Source organism: Vipera berus, assembly GCF_964194415.1.
Source record: "Vipera berus genome assembly, chromosome: 13".
NCBI classification, from domain to species: domain Eukaryota; kingdom Metazoa; phylum Chordata; class Lepidosauria; order Squamata; family Viperidae; genus Vipera; species Vipera berus.
The window spans coordinates 16,260,586-16,281,491 of record NC_138216.1 but is presented as its reverse complement, the minus strand read 5'-3'; the positions used below and the strand labels follow the sequence as shown (position 1 = coordinate 16,281,491).

At 44.3% G+C, this 20,906-nt stretch overlaps 1 protein-coding gene across 1 annotated transcript; it reads left to right on the top strand.

Annotated features, from left to right (window-relative positions):
* Window positions 1-903: 903 nt before the first annotated feature.
* On the top strand, window positions 904-20,499 carry TEKT4 (tektin 4). Its single transcript, XM_081337846.1, has 6 exons — window positions 904-1,588; window positions 3,601-3,671; window positions 10,192-10,335; window positions 11,740-11,962; window positions 13,067-13,221; window positions 18,757-20,499. Exons 1-6 carry the CDS (start codon window positions 1,055-1,057, stop codon window positions 18,971-18,973), a joined length of 1,344 nt encoding a protein of 447 aa, XP_081193972.1. The 5' UTR covers window positions 904-1,054; the 3' UTR covers window positions 18,974-20,499.
* The last annotated feature ends 407 nt before the right edge of the window (window positions 20,500-20,906 follow it).

The following is a 20,906-nucleotide window of genomic DNA, read 5'->3' as shown; positions in this document are numbered from 1 at the left end:
GAAATTTCCATCTCCTATGTTTCAGTCAATGTACCAATAACCACTGGGATCACCATAAATTTTGATTTATAATTTATAAACTTTCAACTTTGATTTTCAGATCTTAACACTTTCTAATCTTTAACAGTCCCCCCTCCCCCTCCCCCTTTTTTTTAATTGAAAAGTTAAAACTTTTCAATAAAAAAAAAACACTTTCTAATCTTCTCCAGTTCTTTGCCTTCTATTCTATTACGCCCTGGTACTGCCACTTGAATTATCCATGCTTTCGTCTTTCCAACCGTAGTAAATCTGGTGCGTTATGAACCAAGACATTTTATCAGTTTGAATTTGGAAATCCTACAGTATTTTAACTGTAGGATTACTGGCACATGATAATTTCTGCAGATGTTCCAGTGAACCATTTTGATGACCAGGTGATGTCTTTGTTTATCATCAATTTGTGCAATCTTCTTGCATGAGCTGAGTTTCTTCTGCTTTTTTGCACAATCTGAACTTTGAATCATGTGATGATTTTTCAGTTCTAGCCTTCAGTGTATATTATTATTGTAATAATATTACATTCCCTTTAAATGGCAGTGTGGATGAAGGATGCCCTTGTTATCCTTCTTTAGTTTTCAGTACAATCAGGTCGATGTCTACATTTACTTTATCACTGTGCAATTATTTTTATCATGACAAGGCACAGCTTGGTTGCCCTAGTGCCCCAGTTTCTTGCCGCACCCCTTGGGGGCTTAGTGTGAGTGTGTGTGTGTGCACTCTTGTGCACTCCCAGCTCTTTGTCCCTTCCATCTCTCTGGGTGATGAGGGATTACGTCACCTGTGTTGTGACTTCCCCTGTGGTTCATTGGCCTGTTGCCCGGGCAACAAGAGAACACCAAAGTTCAGAGGCTGGTCCGTTTCCTTGCAGCAGAGATCAGCTTGCTCATTGGCCAGGAGTGTTGCCTGTAGCAACAGGAAGACGCTGATCAGGGCAACTTTTGTGGCAGCTGAGCATCCCCGAGGCCCCTGAGCAAGCCGCAGAATTTCCTGGCCTGGCAAAGCTGCCACCAAAGTCATGTCTCAGCCTGCCGTGCTTCTCACCAAGGAGCCTGCTCCGCAGAGCGTCCCTGTCTCTGAGCTCCCCATGAAGGTTTACGAGCCGGCTCTGAACACCGGTCCTGATTCATCCAGCGGCTTGGCCACAGCTGGCTTCCGCACAGCCAAGTTCCTGCCTGAAGAATGGCACCAGAATAACTACATCCGATACCACGAGGCCTTTGCCGACCGCGACCATTCTGAGCGCTGCCGCCATGAGTCCCAGAACCTGGCCAATTACACGGCTGACTTGGCCCAGCGCACCCAGGAGGACTCCACGGCTAAGGTGGGCCAGAGGCTCCAGGACATCCACTTCTGGAAGTCGGAACTCCAGAGAGAGATTGAGGACCTGGTGGCTGAGACTGACCAGCTGGCAGCTCAGAAGCTGCGGCTGGAGCGAGCCATTGATGCCACCGAGCTCCCCTACAGCATTGCCACAGACAACCTGCAGTGCCGGGAGCGCCGGCAACATCCTGACCTGGTGAGGGACCAGGTGGAGGTAGAGCTGCTCAAGGTAGGGCATTTCCTGCATAAATGGTGCCCAGGTACAGGGCTGTTTGCACGCTCTCAGAGTCAGGGAAGAACTTGAGCTGAGACTGGAGGTTCTCTTTGGCAGCACAAAAAGTCCCCAGTTTCTACTCTGCTATCTCCAGTCAAACTAGTTCATTTGCCTGAAACCCTGGAGAGCCCAAACCAGCCCACAGTCAGGTTCGCACAAAAAAGCTACCCTGCGATCACATTATGGCTTGGAGGATGGTGTGAAGTCAGGGCAGATGGGGCCTGTGCAACAAGTGGTGGTCAAAGCCAGTGTCACCTAGCACGATGCATCCAGGTGGAATAAGCAACGTTGACCTAGATGGACTCAACACAGCATAACCAAATACCTCATTTGCTTTGCACCATATTTATCCATGTGCAAGTAAAAGTTGGAAGTGGACTTGCTACAGGATGCATTCACAAATGACTCCATCCAAGAAAATGGCTTGATGCTCTTGGGCGAGATCATTTGTGAATACATCCTGTTTTCCACCTTGCGGGTAAAAATTAGCTAGGAAGCCTGTGGATTTTTACATGTGTGCATTTTTTAAAAAAAAGGCCTAGGGACTCACTGTGTGGTGGGGGCAGCTTATATCCACCCTCATAATCAAAACGTAGCTGCTCCTTTGCTGGACTGGAGCTTTGGGGAAAGAGCCAGCCTGCTTCTCTTGGGGATAGGATAAAGTTGGCATGATTAAACCAGAAGTTCTCCCTCTGGAAACTCCACCCACCATGAATAAGACAAGTCAGAAGTGGTTCAAAGAGGTGAGAGAGTCACCTTTGAACTTCCAAATGGCCTTTGGACTGGGGAAGGAGAACTGCCAGGTGTTCTTGTGAGATCTCTCTGCAGGAAACCTTTGCAGAGAAGGTAGCTGGGTTCTGAGCACCAAACACCTGATGCAGGTAGGTCCACAGAGCGTGGTCAAAACAATCAAAATGGTGGCCATGACAATGCATTTTAAACTCCACCCAGTATCCATCATCCAGCCACCCATCCATATCTATCTACCCATCCATTATCTATCTATCTATCTATCTATCTATCTATCTATCTATCTATCTATCTATCTATCTATCTATCTATCATCTATCTATCTATCTATCTATCATCCATTCATCCATCCACCCATCCATCCACCCATCCATTATCTATCTATCTATCTATCTATCTATCTATCTATCTATCTATCTATCTATCTATCTATCTATCTATCTATCTATCTATCTAGTATGCCGCCCATCTGGCCTATCATTTTATCTGCAGTGCTTTGATTGCACTGTCATGACTGCCATGTTGACTTTTTTGACCATGTCTTGTGGAGGCTCCTGGTTAGGTGGCTGAAGGACTTGGTGCGAGCTGTAGATTGACAGCTGCCTGTCTGGCCCTTCCCTTGGATGGCCTTGTCCATCATGGGAGAGCTCTCCCTCCTTGCTTGCTCCTGCACAGATCAGCCAATGGTGCAACAGATGCAGCTTCCCTTCCCATCTCCCCCCCACCCCTTTCTCACAGAGGGGGGTTCCGTTTTACCCTCCTTTGGGGATTTGGGGAGGCATCTCTTTGGTTCTTTGTTCTTGTTCTCCAAGATGGGAAAAAATAAATACCCTTTTTTAGCGTTGTCTTTTTAAAGGGATGCTGAGTATCTCTACAAAAGATAACCCTCCCATTTCAACTTGACCCTTCCGAACCCCAAAATGAGGAAGAAGTGCACAAACATTCTAACCTGCACCAGTCAGGAGATTTTGCTGTTAGATCCTGACTGCCAGTAGGTTTGCAACCATGAGGGCTAGGAACTTGCCTCTGAAATTTTTAAAAATGGACCTTTTTAAACAAAATGCTCTGCCTAGTGATGTATTTTGCTTCTGCTTTGAAACCCACAGCAGACAGACAGTTCTGAACAAATGGAAAGTGGGCCCATCATTTTTAAAGGCTGCCCTTCCTTGCCTTTACATGCAGTTCCTGATACTAATGTTTTTACCATTTGCATTTAGGAGACTGAGCTCATCCGAAATATCCAAGAGCTCCTGAAAAGAACAGTGAAGCAAGCTATTAATCAGATGCAGTAAGGCCTCTTTTCAGTACTTGGGGATGACCAGCTTCTTATTTTTGGTGGGGTGCCACATGCCCTAAACTGACCTGAGGGTCCTCTTTCTCAAATGAAGTACACAGATGCAGCTCACCTTCTGCATCTTTGACTCCCTGGTCCCAACCTCTTTGCACAGCTTTGCACAACTAGACAAGGCTGTGTCTGATTTTGTTTGGATGAAGTTCTGGTCCTGCCACCCATTGCCAAGCTCTTGTTTTTTAAAAAATGTGATTGAAAATACAGGTAATCTCAATTTACAATCATAATTGGGATTGGAACTTGCATTGCTGAGGGAGGCGGTCATTCATTTTACAATTTTACATTTTCATTTTTTGCAGCAGTCTTTAAGTAAACCACCACGGTTGTTAAGTAATGCCATGGTCATGCAGTTGTTAAACGAATCCTGCATCCCTTATTGAGTTTGCTTGTTGGATACCAGTTGGGAAGGTCATAGATGGTGATGATATGATTCTGGGATTCTGAAACCTTTGTATATAAATGCCAGTTGCCAAGAGCCCAAATTTTGATTATGTGGCCATGGGTATAGGGCGACAATTTTAGCAATAACAATAGCACGTAGACTTATATACCACTTCACAGTGCTTTACAGCCCTCTCTAAGCAGCTTACAGCCAGCATATTGCCTCCAACAATCTGGGTCCTCCTTTTACTGGCCTTGGAAGGATGGAAGGCTGAATCAACCTTGAGCCCGTCAGGATTGAACTACTGGCGGTGGGTAGTGAGTTAGCCTGCAGTGCTGCATTCTGACCACTGCACCACTATTGGTAATAGAATAGAATAGCAATAGCAATCAGAAATATACCACTTCATAGTGCTTTACAGCTCTCTCTAAGCAGTTTACAGATTCAGTGTATCACTCCCAACAATCTGGGGGCGATTGTCATTTTACCAACCTTGGACAGATGGAAGGCTGAGTCAACCCTGAGTCGGTCAGGATTGAACTACTGGCAGTTGGCAGAGTTAGCCTGCAATACTGCATTCTATCAACTGTGCCACTACGACTCTTTTATGTATGTGGAAGGGGCATAAGCCACTTTTTTCAGTATTGTCATAACCTCAAATGGTTGTTAAAGGAATGATCATAAATCCTGTTTAGGATCCATACTTTAGATTGTCATGGTTGCTATTATGCCAGTGTCAAAATGAAACAAACTGGCTGGCATAGATTGCAAAAACCTGGGCTGCACTACGTTGCCCCACGGTTTGACGGTTTAACAAGCCAGGTCAGACTCACTTTACAACCTATTACTAACTTATCAAATGCAGCGACTCACTTAACAGTGGCAAGAAAAGTCGTAAAATGGGGCAAAACGCACTTAACAAGTGTCTCACGTAACAGAAATTTTGGACTCAGTTGTGTTCGTAAGTCCAGGACTACCTGTAAGGCTTTAAAAAAAAATAAACAAAACCACCAGTGGTTATCTCATTTACTACCTCCAAGAAAGCCAACTTAGAAATACTAACAACAACAATAGGCCAGCATGCTTGGGAGGGGAGGGGGAAGAAAGAAATCTCTTGCCAGAAAGACAACAGGGTTGAGAAACAACTTACTAATTTTCGTTTTTTACTCAAGAAAAAGGGGTTCATTTCCTGTTCTTCCACCAGATGGTGGTATAATATAGGAAACTAGAAGACAGGCACGCATGTTGTCGAAGTTACAGAATAAATTGGGCTGACTTTCAAAAAATTGTTTGTAGTCTGCCACTCTAATGGCAGAAAGGGAAGAGGAACTGAAGAGTCTCTTGTTGCGAGTGAAGAAAGAGAGTGCAAAAGTTGGGTTGAAACTAAACATTAAGAAAACCAAGATCATGGCATCTGGCCCTCTCAATTCCTGGCAAATAGATGGGGAAGAAATGGAGGTAGTGACAGATTTTATTTTCCTGGGCTCCAAGATCACTGCAGATGGGGACTGTAGTCAAGAAATTAAAAGACGCTTGCTCCTCGGGAGGAAAGCCATGGCAAATCTAGACAGCACACTAAAAAGCAGAGACATCACCCTGTCAACAAAAGTGCTCATAGTCAAGGCTATGGTCTTCCCAGTTGCAATGTATGGCAGTGAAAGCTGAGCGCCAAAGAATTGAGGCCTTTGAACTGTGGTGCTGGAGAAGACTTCTGCGAGTCCCTTGGACCGCAAGGCGATCAAACCGGTCAGTCCTAGAGGAGATCAACCCTGACTGCTCTTTAGAAGGCCAGATCCTGAAGCTAAAACTCAAATACTTTGGCCACCTAATGAGAAGGAAGGACTCACTGGAGAAGAGCCTAACTCTGGGAAAGGCTGAGGGCAAGAGAAGAAAGGGACGACAGAGAATGAGGTGGCTGGATGGAGTCACTGAAGCAGTAGGCGTGAGCTTAAATGGACTCCAGAAGATGGTAGAGGACAGGAAGGCCTGGAGGAACGTTGTCCATAGGGTCGCGATGGGTCGGACACAACTTCGCAACTAACAACAACAGTCAGAATACGGTAATCAAAGAGTAGAGCCTGTGTTTGTTGATGTTGTTTTTAATGTCCCCTGTGTTTTATTTTTCTAGCCAAATACAGGAAAAACAAAAAGAGTCTGTAGATCTGAATGCAGATTAAATTATTTAGGATTATGAATAACAAAAGACAGGCAAAAGCCTTGAATCACAAACTTAATGTTTCCTGCATTCTTGGATTCTGTGTTATTTTATGGATCTGTATTTTTGTAAATTACAGATTTAAAAAAAATAATACGTAATTGTGCAACAAACAAAATAACTGTCTTCTAAGTCCCTTACAATATTTCCTGGTCTGCGCTTGCACTGCCTGGCAGCTCTTAAATTCTTTACAAAGTTCATAACTGTTTAATTCTTACAGGTGATTATCATGTACTTGGAATGATTGGAGAGAGATGATCCCTCAAATTATATTGCAATTATTTTCAGTTGCACTCTTGAGATGTTCCTAACATGTCATTACATCCCTTCAAGCTTTCTTATTTTTCAGTTTAAATTGCCACCAGGTGACATGTAGAAGAAGTATTTCATCATGTCCCTGTTTGAAAACTGGTGGTGCTTTGGAAGTACAAAATATGTTAAAAACAACAACATGGAGAGCTATTCTGAAATTAATGGAAAGTCAGGTTTATGAACGTTTTCAGTTTTCAAATGTGTCCTATGAAAACAAAACTAATTTCCAGAAATCGTATCATTATTTATTAGTATTCTAACATTTTTATTTGGTATCTGCTTCTATGCAGTGCAGTACTATACAAGATTTCCATTTTTCCAGACAACAATCCTGTGAGGTAGGTTGAGCTGAGAGAGAATGATGGATCAAGAGTCCCCAGGGTTACTTCCTTGGCTATATGAGGGTCACCCTAATCCTAATGAAAAGGATTAAAATAAGTGACTTATGACCATTTTTCACACTTAAGACTGTTGAAGCATCCCCCTTGGTCACGTGATCAAAATTCAGCCACTTGGCAACTGACTTGTATTTAGGACGGTCGCACTGTCCCTGGGCTCACTGTTGAAGGAAAAGTCTTCATCATGGTTCAGTACAAGCCAGGAATAAACAACATGGAGACTGCTTTAGAAAGAAGGTTGCAGTTTAGTGAAGAGGAGAGCCAGACAGGAAGATGGCTCTGGAAGAAAAGAGTGAGAGCACATATAGTAGGGAGTAGGTTTTTATACCCTCTGGAGCCTTTTGTTTGGAGTTGTTTCCTGTTCCTGTTTGAGGCTTTGTATTTCCTGTGTCATGTATTCTGACCTGAGTCTGGGTGTGTCCTTTGGCATCTGTGGGTTATGTCCTGACTTAGAGTTTGGGTGGGGTGTGTAGATTTTAGGTCTCTTTGTCTTTCTAAGCTTCTAGCTGGAGGGCTCCAACCTTCCTGAATGGATTATCACCTCTGCATTTCTACAGAGCTGGTTTCTGCTTGGGGGGAGGGAGACTTGGGGCTATTAAGAAAAAACTGGGCATGCTTTTCTGCCTCTTTAAGATCCTTTGAGGAAATATAATATTCTGCCCTTTTAATATTTCCTTCTCTGGGGGGCTGACTTCCCATACAACCATGTTACTAACTTAATGGCAATGATTCACTTAGCAACTGTGGCACAAAAGGTCGTAAAATGGGACAAAATTCACTTAATAAACATTTCATTTAGCAGCAAAAAATGTGAGCTCAATTGTGGTTGTAAGTTGAGGACTGCCTGTGCTGCTGTTAGTATGTATAGTAACACATTTTTCTATTATTCTGAGTTGCAGAAAGTTAAAACTAACTGACTGACTGACTAATTAACTAACTGCAGTATTACCTGTATTTAGGGGGATTAAAATGGTACAAATTTCACTTAACAAATGTCTCACTTAGCAACAGAAATTTTGGGCTCAGCTGTGGTTGTAACTTGAGAGCTACCTGTTTGTAACATTTAAAAGAGGCAAGGAACGTTAGAAATTGACTAATGGCTGGTGGGGTCCAGGAAAAGAGCCTTTTCTGCTGGGGCCCCCACCCTCTGGAATATTCTCCCGTTGGAGGTGAGATCCGCCCCCCCCCCCGGGCCGTCTGGAAGAGCCAAAAAACGTGGCTCTGCTGCTTGGCCTGGGTCCCTGAGAGGCTCCCCCTACCCTGGGATGGCTGACGGGATAGGGAAGATTCTCACCCCCAGGATGCCCATCATCTTGGTTTTTAATTTTTAACTCTTTAGTACAAATTGTAATTGTTTTAGCACTTTTAAACCTTTTATTATATTGTAAGTCAGGGCTCTTCAACCTTTTCCCAGATTGTACCACTTTTAGGACATGACAATATTTGAGTACCACCAGTGCTTAGCAAGGTGTCAAAAACCTGATGACTAAAACAAAAAAAGGATTTTGGGTTTTACTGATTAGATTCATTTGTTGTTATAGAAATGGAAAAGTAAAAAGTTGAGGTTCAATGTTAATGCTTCCTTCTCCTGCAACAGAGGAACTCTGTTCTTTTTTCCCTTCTTCCACTGACTTTCCCCCCCTTTTTCCTCCCCACTGTGTCCTACTAGTTGCTTTTGTATTTTTGTATCTAAGCTAAAAAACTATTAGAAACTGTAGAAAAAAAGAAAAAAGTGCCAATTTTAATTTCTTTGGTGGCTGTTCCTTCGCTGAATCACTTTCCCTTTGCACTGACAAATGTGTAATGAATTTATCCATGTTTATTAAAATGCACCACTACCAGCTAGTTCAAACTTGGCACTTTTAAGACTTTTAAGACTCCCAGAATTCCTCAGCCCTCATGGGCTGAGCCCAAAGTTTCTAAGTTTGTAGACTCCTGAGCTAGCTGGTTGGCCCTTCTGAGCTCTTCCACAGTGTAGTAAGAATGCACCACCACCCCCATCTCTTCCCTGTACCCTTAAAGACACAGTAATCAAGTGCAAAGCAAGAAAATAAAGAACTCCAGTTTTTTTCTCTCCTCAAGCTGCCTCAGGCATGTCACGTGTCACAATGTTGCAATCAAAGAAAGAAAGGCTCCAGTGATTGCGAAAAGCTTTAGCTTTAAATTAAGCCAGTTTACCTTCAAAGAAAACTTTCTAAAAGCCACAGACACTCAATTAAATGGGGTAAAACTAATTACATTTGTTTAAAGGGATTAAACCTTTCCTGTTGTCTTTTTTCCCCTTCCCCCACCCAAACCAGTTCTTTTATAGCCTCTCCTCTCTCCCCCCCCCCTCGCTGCTTTTTCTTCAGTTCACCTCCAGCTCTGAGCTGCTTCTGGAAGCGCCAGTCAGCTGGAGCCAATCAGCTGGAGCCCTGCCAGCTCCTGGGGCTTCTGCCAGCCCAGACAGGCCTGCAGCTGCAGCTGCCTCTCCCTCTCCCTTAGGCTTGGCTCGCTTCGGCTCATTCCCCTCCCCTGCTACACTTTGCTAGCAATCACGTAACACCTGCCATGTGGCAAAGTACCACGAGTGGTACGCGTACCACCGGTTGAAAAGCCCTGTATAAGTCACCCATAGTCACTGTATCAGCAAAATGGGAGGCATAGATATTACATACATACATACATACATACATACATACATACATACATACATACATAAATAGCTAGCTAGCTAGCTAGCTAGCCCTGGTGGTGCAGTGGCAAGAATGCAGCAATGCAGGCTAATTCACTGCCTACTGCCAGGAGTTCGATCCTCACCAGCTCAAGGTTGACTCAGCCTTCCGTCCTTCCGAGGTCGGTAAAAGGAGGACCCAGATTGTTGGGGGGCAACAGGCTGTCTCTGTATACCGCTTAGTGAAGACTATAAGGCACTGTGAAGCGGCATATAACTCTAAGTGCTATTGCTACTGCTAAACAAGTAAACAAACAAATGGTGGTGCTGGGGCTTTCAGGGCACCCACTAGCTCCATTGCTACGTGTTCCTCTGCGCGCCCCAAGTACAGCTAGGGAGGCACGTTTTTACACCTTCATGGAAGGCCAGCAGGCTGGGGGTCCACCTCACTTTCAACCAGTACTGGGCACTAAACTTTGCGGTACTCCCCCCTCCAGGTTAAATCGGGACCACAAGCAGGTCTGTGAGATGGATTGGTCTGACAAGGTCGAAACCTACAACATTGATGAGAAATGTGGGCGGTACAGCAACCAGAGCACCAACATTCAGTTCCATCCCAGCTCCTCCAAGTTTGAGGACAGGTAAGAGCAGGTCCTTGTTGGGGATGAACCAGGGTCCCCAAGGAAGCATTGTTGGGGCAAAATTCTCTAGTCTAATTGATGCAGTCCAAAACTGCATTGGCTTTTTTGGCAATTGCAGCACACTGCTAGCTCACCCTGAATCTCTCTGGTCTACCAAGACCCCCAGATCTTTCTCACCATGTACCAATTTTTAATCTTAGCCCCTTCTATGAAGCATAGGACATACATAGATTTGATAGATTTGTTCTTTCTGCCACCAAGACCTGACATTTTCTCTGTTGCTTTGCTAAATGAAGAAAAAAAACAAAACCCAGTAGCCCAAAATTCTTATTTTTCTTCATTAATGATGCTGCAATTTCAGAACCTCTTTTCTGCCTCTTTTCCAGCTTCAAATTGTTACTGTACTAGTCCTCTTCTTACTCTTACTCTTTGTGTCGATATTTTGCCTTTTCCCCAAGGTGCTTTTTCGCTTGACTGTTGTGATTGTGTTTGATTAGGGCCTGGACTCCTTTGCCTATCTGGGTTTTTGCACATTTCCCTGGTATCTGTCACCTTTGGTGGTAGTTTAACTTAACAGCTGGTAGCACCAAGCCAACCTCACGTGATTCAGAAACTAAGCCAGACTAGACATGGCTAGTTCTGAGGTAAGAGTTCACCAAGACATTTCAGATTATAGGCCAGAGTGGAAATAATAATTTCAAAAAGAGAAGGGTGTGGCCACTTCCAGATTTGAACTCAACCCAAGAAAGGGAGTGGTGCTCTTTATCACCTTGAACAATATATTCTGTAAGTCCATCTTGACATTCCCATCATCACTCCGGGTAGCTTCAGACGTTATCGTGATTCTCTCCTTCTTTTGGCATCAGGGAAACAATCCTTAATAGTATAGCTAAGAGAGAGGAGAATCCATCTATGTGGTTGGAGTTGAAAAGACTTGATGGCACATAATCAATTCATCAAGAGATGCGTGTGGGGGGGGGTGTCTGAGCAGTGACCTTCATGACGAAGTGGGTTTGACCCCTGATTCTCCTGAAAGGACCACCTTTCCATACTCTTGTCAAATATGAACAGAGTGGAGTGGAGTGGAGTGGAGTGGAGTGGAGTGGAATGGAATAGAATAGAATAGAATAGAATAGAATAGAATAGAATAGAATAGAATAGAATAGAATAGAATAGAATAGAATAGAATAGAATAGAATAGAATAGAATAGAATAGCAGAGTTGGAAGGGACCTTGGAGATCTTCAACCCTATATCATTCCATTCTACTGCCATCTTTCTACATTTCTTTTGAGATGTGTTCTATAGAAATGAAGACTGTCCTGTAAATTTAGCTTACAGCACTAAAATTCTGGCCATATGATTTATGTCCTCCCCCCTGCCCCCACCTGCATCTTCCCTGCAGTGCTTCCACCCCAGAGACGTGGGCCAAGCACAGTCATGACAACATCTATCGGGCTGAGCGAGAACGGTTGGCATCTGTCAACCTCCGTGCACTGGTTGACAACATCCTCCATGACACAGCCGAGGACCTGCGCCTGCAGTTTGATGTGGTGAACCAGGCCTTTGCCAAGCGCTGTGAGGAGCTAGAGGATGCCAAGCACAAGCTGGAGCACAGCTTACGAAAAGTAGGGGCCACCTCCTCTGCTTCTCCCCACGGACTGCAGTGTTGACGTGGGAGCAGCTTTTAAAGAATGGGAAGGAGAGTGTGGGTGAAGCCCATAAGCATTTTTTTTTGGGGGGGGGAAGGAGTGGGAAAATTGCAGACATGTATCATGTGCTTTGAGAAGTAGTCATGGAGGATCAAACCAAGGAGGGTGGTCTTGTTGACCTTGATCCTCCTTTGTACAGCAAATGCAGTTGACCTTCAGCTGCGGGCTTTAGAAGGAGGCTGTTTTCAGACAGGGAAGCCATTTTTGCCTTCATCTTTGAGGACAGCTGATACACCATTATTTTAAAATATCCTTTTAAAACAGAGATCATCCCTCACTACATTTTGAGACTGCCAACTCTGTAAAATTTATATAGAACATAGAATAAATGAGTTGGAAGGGACCTTGGAGGTCTTCTAGTCCAACCCCTTGCTTGAGCAGGAGACTCTGGCACCAGAAGGATCTTGTTTTTAGTGGTGGCATTAGTGCAATTTTTGGTATAATACTTCAGAGGGGTTACAGTAAAAGTGTCCAGAGCTGCTTGGCTTACTGTTAAGAGCAAATTCAAACTTCTGCTATTGACTTAAAAAAACATATTTGTCATTATGACATCAAGTTGTTTTCCCAAAGGTGCTTTTTCAAGAGGCAACTGGACTTTCTTGTTTTTCTTTGAAGACGTTTTGCTTCTCATCCAAGAAGCTTCCTCAGTTCTGAGAATGATCAGAAGCAAAATGCCTTCAATGATCAGAAGCGGAACGTCTCCTTGGGTGAGAACAGAAATTTCTTCATGGAAAAACAAAGTTGTTTTGCATGGTCTAGAATTATTCTCAGCTGATGCAAAATTTAGCCTGCATCAATAGCAGCCTTTTGCTACTTCAGAAGCCTGCTACCGTTTTCTCTGAAACATCACGGCTCACCTTATTTTCTAGGATATCTTCTTGGAAAGAGTTGAGTCTCAATCTCCACATACCTTGATTCAATTCTTTGCAAATATTTGTCAGTCCATGCACCATTGGTGGTCAGTTACTGATTATTTATTTATTTCAAAAAACTGCTATCTTTAATATCCTCTTTGAACAGACCCTCCAGGAGATTGGGCACCAAGAGCACAACATTCAGGCGTTGAAGCAAGCCATTAAGGACAAAGAAACACCCCTCAAAGTAGCCCAGACTAGGCTTTATGATCGCTCCTTTAGGCCCAACGTGGATCTGTGCAGAGATGCTGCCCAGTTCAGGTAAGTCGTTGGGCACTAGATTAATTTAATTGATGAAGATGATGATTAACAGAATATCAGAGTTGAAAGAGACCTTGGAGGTCATCTAGTCCAACCCCCTGCTCAGGCAGGAAACCCTATACCATTTCAGATAAATAATTGTCCAGTCTCTTCTTGAAAGCCTCCAGTGTTGGAACATTCACAGCTTCTGGTGGCAAACTGTTCCACTGGTTGATTGTTCTCACCACTAGGAAATTTCTCCTTATTTCTAGGTTGCTTCTTTCCTTGATTAGTTTTTGTTGAATGCCTTTGGGTGTACGTGTTTCTCCTCCACAATACCATAAAACCAAAGGACTGAAATTAATCCAAGGAGCGGACATAATCATTCTTCCAGTCTTTCAGATGCAAGTGGAAATTCTTTAGAGTGCCAGAATTTCTGAATCTTACCTCTATGTTATAAAAACAGTCATTAAGTTGTGTGTTCTGGCAACTCAGGTTAATTCTTCTCTTAAATGTCTAGAGAAAGGAATTTTTGCCAGGTGAATTGGAGACATTTGACATTTCACTCATCAAATATTGCTGGTTTCCTCAATTGCCCGCTAATACTTTGTGTCATTCTGTCCATTCAAATCACAAATATATAATTCTCTTGTGGTTTTATATGAGTGTGTGACTGAGGAGCAGGACTTCCTGATTTAAAAACAATAAATAATTTGGAGTCTTCAAATACCGGTGGGAGGGTGGGATGATGTCATTGATACTGTGACAGCATAGATTTAAACAGAGTGAGGATTTGGCCTTTTTAGGTAGCCTTGGGGGACGTTAACGAATGAAATAGTTTAACATCTTGGATCTGTAATAGATGAATGCCTCCAAACACTCTAATTCTTGAGTGTCCATGGAGATTCTCAATCATCCAGGTCATGGTTGCCCCAAACATGCTTTTTCAAAAGGCAACTGGACTTTGTTTTTCCTTGAAGATGTTTCACTTCTCATCCAAGAAGCTTCCTCAGTTCTTCTGAATGATCAGAAGCAAAACGTCTCCTTGGATGAGAAGCGAAGTATCTTCGTGGGAAAACAAGGCGAGATGCCTTTTGAAAAGGCACTTTTGGGCCTAAGTCTTGAGGTATACATATTGATTTTAGCCCTTAAAATCCCATGGGAAAATGACTTTGTGAGTAGCCATAAGTGGGAAGAGACTCTATCTGAAAGACCAGCCACCAATTATTCCAGAGAGGCATAGATGCAGAGGCGCAGTGAGGGTGGCCTTATGTCCGCGGGAGGCCACCGTTGTCCAGATACTCGGGTGTGAGTCACTCCTCCTGAGATGTGGCCCTAGGGCTCAGTTGGGCTTGCTGCTGGTGTACCTTTCACCTAGTCGCATAGCAGCAGCCCTGCCTGAACTTCTCGACATCCTCTCGGGGTTGGTGATTGAGTTCCCCAAGCTTATGATTTTGGGGGACTTTAATTTGCCATCCCTGGGGGATATCAGAGTTGGCTTGGGAGTTCATGGCTTCCATGATGGCCATGGACCTGATGCAAGTAATTCAGGGCCTGACTCATGGGGGGGGGGTCACACGCTCGATTTTGTTTTTTTATCTGGACGGTGGTTAGATGATCTGGGTGGGGGATTTCCAACTATTATGCCCCTGTCATGGACCGATCATCATCTCCTGCAGCTGGCCTTCCGTTTTGCCACCCCCTGTCATCGGGCCACGGAACTGACCAGATGGTTTCGCCCTAGGTGCCTAATGGACCCAGAGCGGTTTCAGGTGGCGCTTGGGTCCCCGCCTGCCGCCTTCGCTCACAGCCCGGCCGATGCCTTGGTGGAAGCCTGGGAAAGGGCAGCCACAGAGGCACTTGACCGCGTTGTGCCCATGTGGCCCCTGACCCGGTGCAGATCCCAGTGGGCTCCGTGGTTTTCCGCAGAGCTCCGGGAGATGAAGTGTTGGAGACGGGGCCTAGAGAGCTGTTGGAGATCCAGCCGGTCTGAATCTGACCGATCGCGATTAAGAACCTTCACCAGGTCTTATCTTGCGGTGATGAGGATGGCGAAGTCTAACCACTTCGCTGCCCTCATCGCGTCTGCAGATAATCGCCCGGCTGCCCTGTTTAGGGTGACCCGCTTCCTCCTTAATCAGGAGGTGAGGGGGGAGCCCTTGCAGGGTCGTGCTGAGGAGTTTAGCCAACATCTGGTGGACAAAATTGCTCGGATTCGGGCCAGTGTGGACGGAGTCTGACGGAGGAGACACAAGCAGTCTTGGTGATCTTATCTGGGAAGAGTTCGACCCTGTGACTCCAAAAGATGTGGACAGGATCATGGGGAGGCTGAGCTCCACCACATGTTTATTGGACCTGTGCCCCTCCTGGCTGGTGTATGCGGCTCGGGAGGGGACACGAGGCTGACTCCAGGCAGTAATAACTGCTTCTTTGAGGGAGGGTAGCTTTCCTGCCGCCTTGAAGGAGGTGGTGGTGAGGCCCCTCCTCAAGAATCCTGCCATGGACCCGGCTATTTTGAACAACTACCGTCTGGTGTCCAACCTTTGCTTTCTTGCGAAGGTTGTTGAGAGCGTGGTGGTGCATCAGCTCCCTCTGTTCCTGGAGGAAGCTGATTACCTGGACCTGTACCAATCGGGCTTTAGGCCCGGGTACAGCACGGAGACGGCATTGGTCGCGCTGGTGAATGATCTCTGGCGGGCTCGGGACAGGGGTTGTTCCTCTGTCCTAGTCCTATTAGATCTCTCAGCGGCTTTTTATACCATCGACCATGGTATCTTACTGCGGTGCCTCAGGGGGTTGGGAGTGGGGGGCACTGTTTTACAGTGGTTCTCCTCCTACCTCCTGGGTCATTCGCAGTCGGTGTTGGCAGGAGGGCAGAGGTCAGCCTCGAGGCCTCTTGTTTGTGGAGTTCCTCAGGGGTCGGTCCTCTCGCCTCTCCTGTTCAACATCTATATGAAGCCGCTGGGCGAGATCATTCGTGGTTTTGGAGTGGGGTATCATCAATATGCTGATGATACCCAGCTTTTTATCTCTACCCCAAACCACCCCAGTGATACCCTTGATGTGATGTCCCGTTGCCTGGAGGCGGTGAGGGTCTGGATGGGGTGGAACAGGCTTCAGCTTAATCCCGACAAGACTGAATGGTTGTACGTACCGGCATCTCGGGAAATTCAGTTCATTCCATCTTTAACTATGGGGGGGTGAGGTGTTACCCCCCGTAGATAGGGCTCGCAACTTGGGTATCCTCCTTGACTCACAGCTCAGTTTGGAAGACCATGTAGGAGCTGTGGCCAGGGGGGCTTTTGCCCAGGTTCGCCTGGTGCGCCAGTTGCGGCCCTATCTGGACCAGGATGCCCTGCGTACAGTCACTCATGTGCTTGTGACCTCTTGGATAGACTACTGCAATGCTCTCTACTTGGGGCTGCCCTTGAGGACCACTCAGAGGCTTCAACTGGTGCAGAATGCGGCCGTGCGAGTTGTGATGGGGGTTTCCTGATACTCCCATGTAACACCTCTCCTCCGCGAGCTGCATTGGCTTCCGGTTGCCCTCCGGGTGAGATTCAAGGTGCTGCTGATGACCTATAAAGCCCTAAATGGCATGGGTCCGGATTACTTACGGGAGCATCTGCTGCCGGCGTCAACTTCCCTTCGTCCTGTGCACTCCCACAGAGAAGGCCTCCCAGGATGCCGTCAGTCAGGGATTGCCGGCTGGCGGCCCCCAGGGGGAAAGCATTCTCTGTGGGCACGCCAGCCCTTTGGAATCTACTGCCTGTTGAGCTCCGGATGTCTCCCGACCTTCGCTCTTTTCGCCGTGACCTGAAGACTTGGTTGTTAGAACAGGCCGGCCTGGACTAAGGGTTTGGGTTTATTTTAACTATTTATTGTTAGGGCTAATTAATTTAATTTTCTTTTTAACTTTTGAATGTTGCATTTTATTGCCCTGTACACTGCCCTGAGTCCTTCGGGAGAAGGGCTGTATAGAAATTTAATAAAATAAATAAATAAAATAAATAAAAAAGCCAACACAGTGCTAGGCTGCATTAACAGAGGGATAGAATCAAGATCACGTGAAGTGTTAATACCACTTTACAATGCCTTGGTAAGGCCACACCTGGAATACTGCATACAGTTTTGGTCACCACGATGTAAAACAGATGTTGAGACTCTAGAAAGAGTACAGAAAAGAGCAACAAAGATGATTAGGGACTGGAGGCTAAAACTTACAAGGAAAGGTTGCTGGAATTGGATATGTCTAGTTTAATGAAGAGAAGGACCAGGGGTGACACAATAGCAGTATTCCAATATCTCAGGGGGTTGCCCCAAAGAAGAGGGAGTCAAGCTATTCTCCAAAGCCCCTGAAGGCAGGACAAGAAGCAACGGATGGAAACTAATCAAGGAGAGAAGCAACCAAAACTAAGGAGAAATTTCCTGACAGTGAAAACAATTAGTGGAACAACCTGCCTCCAGAAGTTCTGAATGCTCCAACACTGGAAGTTTTTAAGAAGAGATTGGACAACCATTTGCATGTAATGGTATAGGAACCTCCAAGGTCCCTTCCAATTCTCTTCTCTTCTCTTCTCTTCTCTTCTCTTCTCTTCTCTTCTCTTCTCTTCTCTTCTCTTCTCTTCTCTTCTCTTCTCTTCTCTTCTCTTCTATTCTATTCTATTCTATTCTATTCTATTCTATTCTATTCTATTCATAATGCTCATTAGATTGAAAGATAACCTTTATTGTCATTTTTTACTGTGGGCACAGTGGCACACATTAAAAATGAAATTCTGTTGCGTCAAAAGTTTACACACAACACACATATGGACATGCTCTACGACATATATATGTCATATGCATATACCCTTGCATATGAATACATATAAATATTAATCACTGTCCATCTTGAATACATAGTGGAAAGAGGAAGCTTGAGAGTTTGCAAAGTTGATACTGGAAGGAACAAAACTGTTACTGAATCACCCCAATTAAGTTTTTTAATTAGGTGCAGTTTTCTAATCTGCATTTTCTCTGGATAAAATCAATTGTTCTGAAAGCAGCAGGCTTACCACTCCTATAATCAGCCAGAAATTTTCTCTGTAAATTGAAAACGCTATTATCCTTCTCAATTTCCCTATTACCTATTTCCTTAGCTTCTTATGACTATCACTTGTTGTTTGTATCTTGTGATTTATGTTGATTGCTTATTTAGTATCCTATGACTATCACTGAGTGTTGTATCTTATGATTTATGATGATTGTATTTTATGATTATGATTTATCATTTGCTGCTTATATGTACCCTGAGAGACAAATTCCTTGTGTGTCCAATCACACGGCCAATAAAGAATTCTCTTATTCTCTTATTCTTAATTATTGAGACCACTGTGAGACAGATCCATTTGCTAAGATGGCTTAGCTAGACCTGCATTCCTGTTTTAGATGTATTGGTGAACATTTCCTAGAAAATGTTATCTCCAGGCCAGTTTCATCCCCAGCTTCTCATTCTCTACGGGGAGATCTCAATCCACACCGTCAACATGCTCTCCTCTTTTGTCCTCCATTCAGGCTCATCAGTGAAGTGGAAGAACTGACCGAATCTATTGAATCTCTCAAAAAGAAACTGCTGGAATCTGAGCAAAGCCTCCGGAATCTGGAGGACAGCCGGATGCATCTGGAGAAGGAGATCGCTGTGAAAACCAACAGCCTTTTTATCGACCGGCAGAAATGCATGGCCCACCGAACCCGATACCCCACTATCCTGAAACTGGCAGGCTATCAGTAAGACGTTGTCGCTGGAAGTGAAGTGAACTACCAGTTTTGGTCTCTAAAAGCTCTACTTTCCTAAAAATGTTTGTGGCTGAAGGTGCCCTTCTTTAGTCTTCTTAACCCTTCTGGGATGAATTAAAATATAGAATTGTTGTGGAAGATAACTGGTTGGTGCAAATTTTTAAGGTTTTTTTTAAAATCAATTTTTTATAGTCCTTTTTCCAATTTTACTTCTTTATTGTAAATAAAAACTCAAATCTTCAATAAGAATAAGAAATCTTTTAGAAAAATAAAGATCCAGTTAGAATCAGGTTATTTCTGCAGTGTTTTAAACTCCCCTGGATAGTCAGTCGCTGCTGTTTTTAGAGAGAGGGATAGAATTCCCACTCACAGGGGTGAAAATACTTTGGGCAGTTTATACAGGTGGGAAAAATAGTTAGGATGGAAGAGAGGTAGATCTCACCCCGTCTCATCCGCGCTGCTTTATAGGCGCCTGGTGGTAAGTTTGACTTCGGCTGTCTGCAGCTTAGTGACGAGCCATATTTCTATGGCTGGTCTTTTGTCCGCCGGTTTGGAGGGCTGCCCCAGATTGATCGGAAGGGCTACTGACCTCCCACGATCAAGCGAGGATCCCCTCCTTGCTGGTTGCTCCTACAGGGTGACTTTTGACCCTTTCCAGGGTCCCCCAGTGGATGTGGAAGATGGAGCTCACCTTCTGAATGTCCTCAGTGGCCGTAGCGGGAAACCGAAAGTCTGGTTGGTGCAAATTTTATTTATTTATTTAATGCAGTGTTTCTCAACCTGGACTGTTTTCTGAGGTGTGGACTTCAATTCCCAATTTTGCAAAACTCACTTAACAAATGATGAATTGTTCTCACTGGCAAGACATTTCTCCTTAGTTCTAGGTTGGTTCTCTCTTTGATCAACTCCCATCCATTGCTTCTTTTTTTGCCTTCTGGTACTTTGGAAAGCTTGTGTGGCCAGACACCGAGGGAATTCCCAGGGTCACGTGATCACCTTGGGCGACTTTCTGACAAGCAAAGTCCATGGAGAAGCCAGGTTCCCTTAACAACTGGGTGACTAACTTAACAACTGCAACAAGAAGGGTCATTAAAATGCAGCAAAACCCACTTAATAAATGTCTTGCTTAGCAACCAAAATTTTGGGCTTTGTTGCAGTTGTAAGTCGAGAACTACCTGTAGTTCAATTTAGTTCAAGTTTGCTGATCATGTGAGGCCCCTCAGGTCTTGTGGGCAGAATAGCAGGATGGAAATACTGCTTTAAATACAGTCCTTTATTCTCTCCATATTAAAATCTAGGCAATTTTTGTTCAATTTAGACAGCTGAAGCATTAGAGAAATGCAATGTCTTTGGAGGATTTCTGATTCAGCAAAGCTGATGAAGGTAATCAAGTTTCTAACTTCAACGGTTAGACTTGTATTCATGCAAACAAAATATTGACAGGAACGTCCATCTTTTTGAAAAAATGTTACAGTCTTGCCTTAGGGTTCAATAACTATTTTATTGAAGTGTCTAAAGAATGTGGGGAAGAAATAAAAACTGAAAGTGAGCCTAATTAAGTCTTCTCTGCATTCACTTTTCTAAGTAACTTTAGGGAAATAGAATCAGCCAATTTGTTTTCAGAGCTTCCAAAGTCCTACAGCTAATTTAACACTAGGCTGCTCCTTGTTATGAATATTTAAGATTTACGCTCTTTTTGTTTGTTCAGAAACAATTTTCTACAACCATCCATCATCCTCACAGATTGTAGAAGACGGCACGACAATAAACACAGTGTAATCAATAGTGCAAAAAACACACAGAAAGGGGTAATAAGGACAGCAGTGCAAGTACATTCATTTTGAATTTCAACAAAAAATATTGTTATCCAACTGAAATTTCTTCCAGTGTGTGTTTCTGAATTTGGGATGTTGGTTCAGAAAAGCACC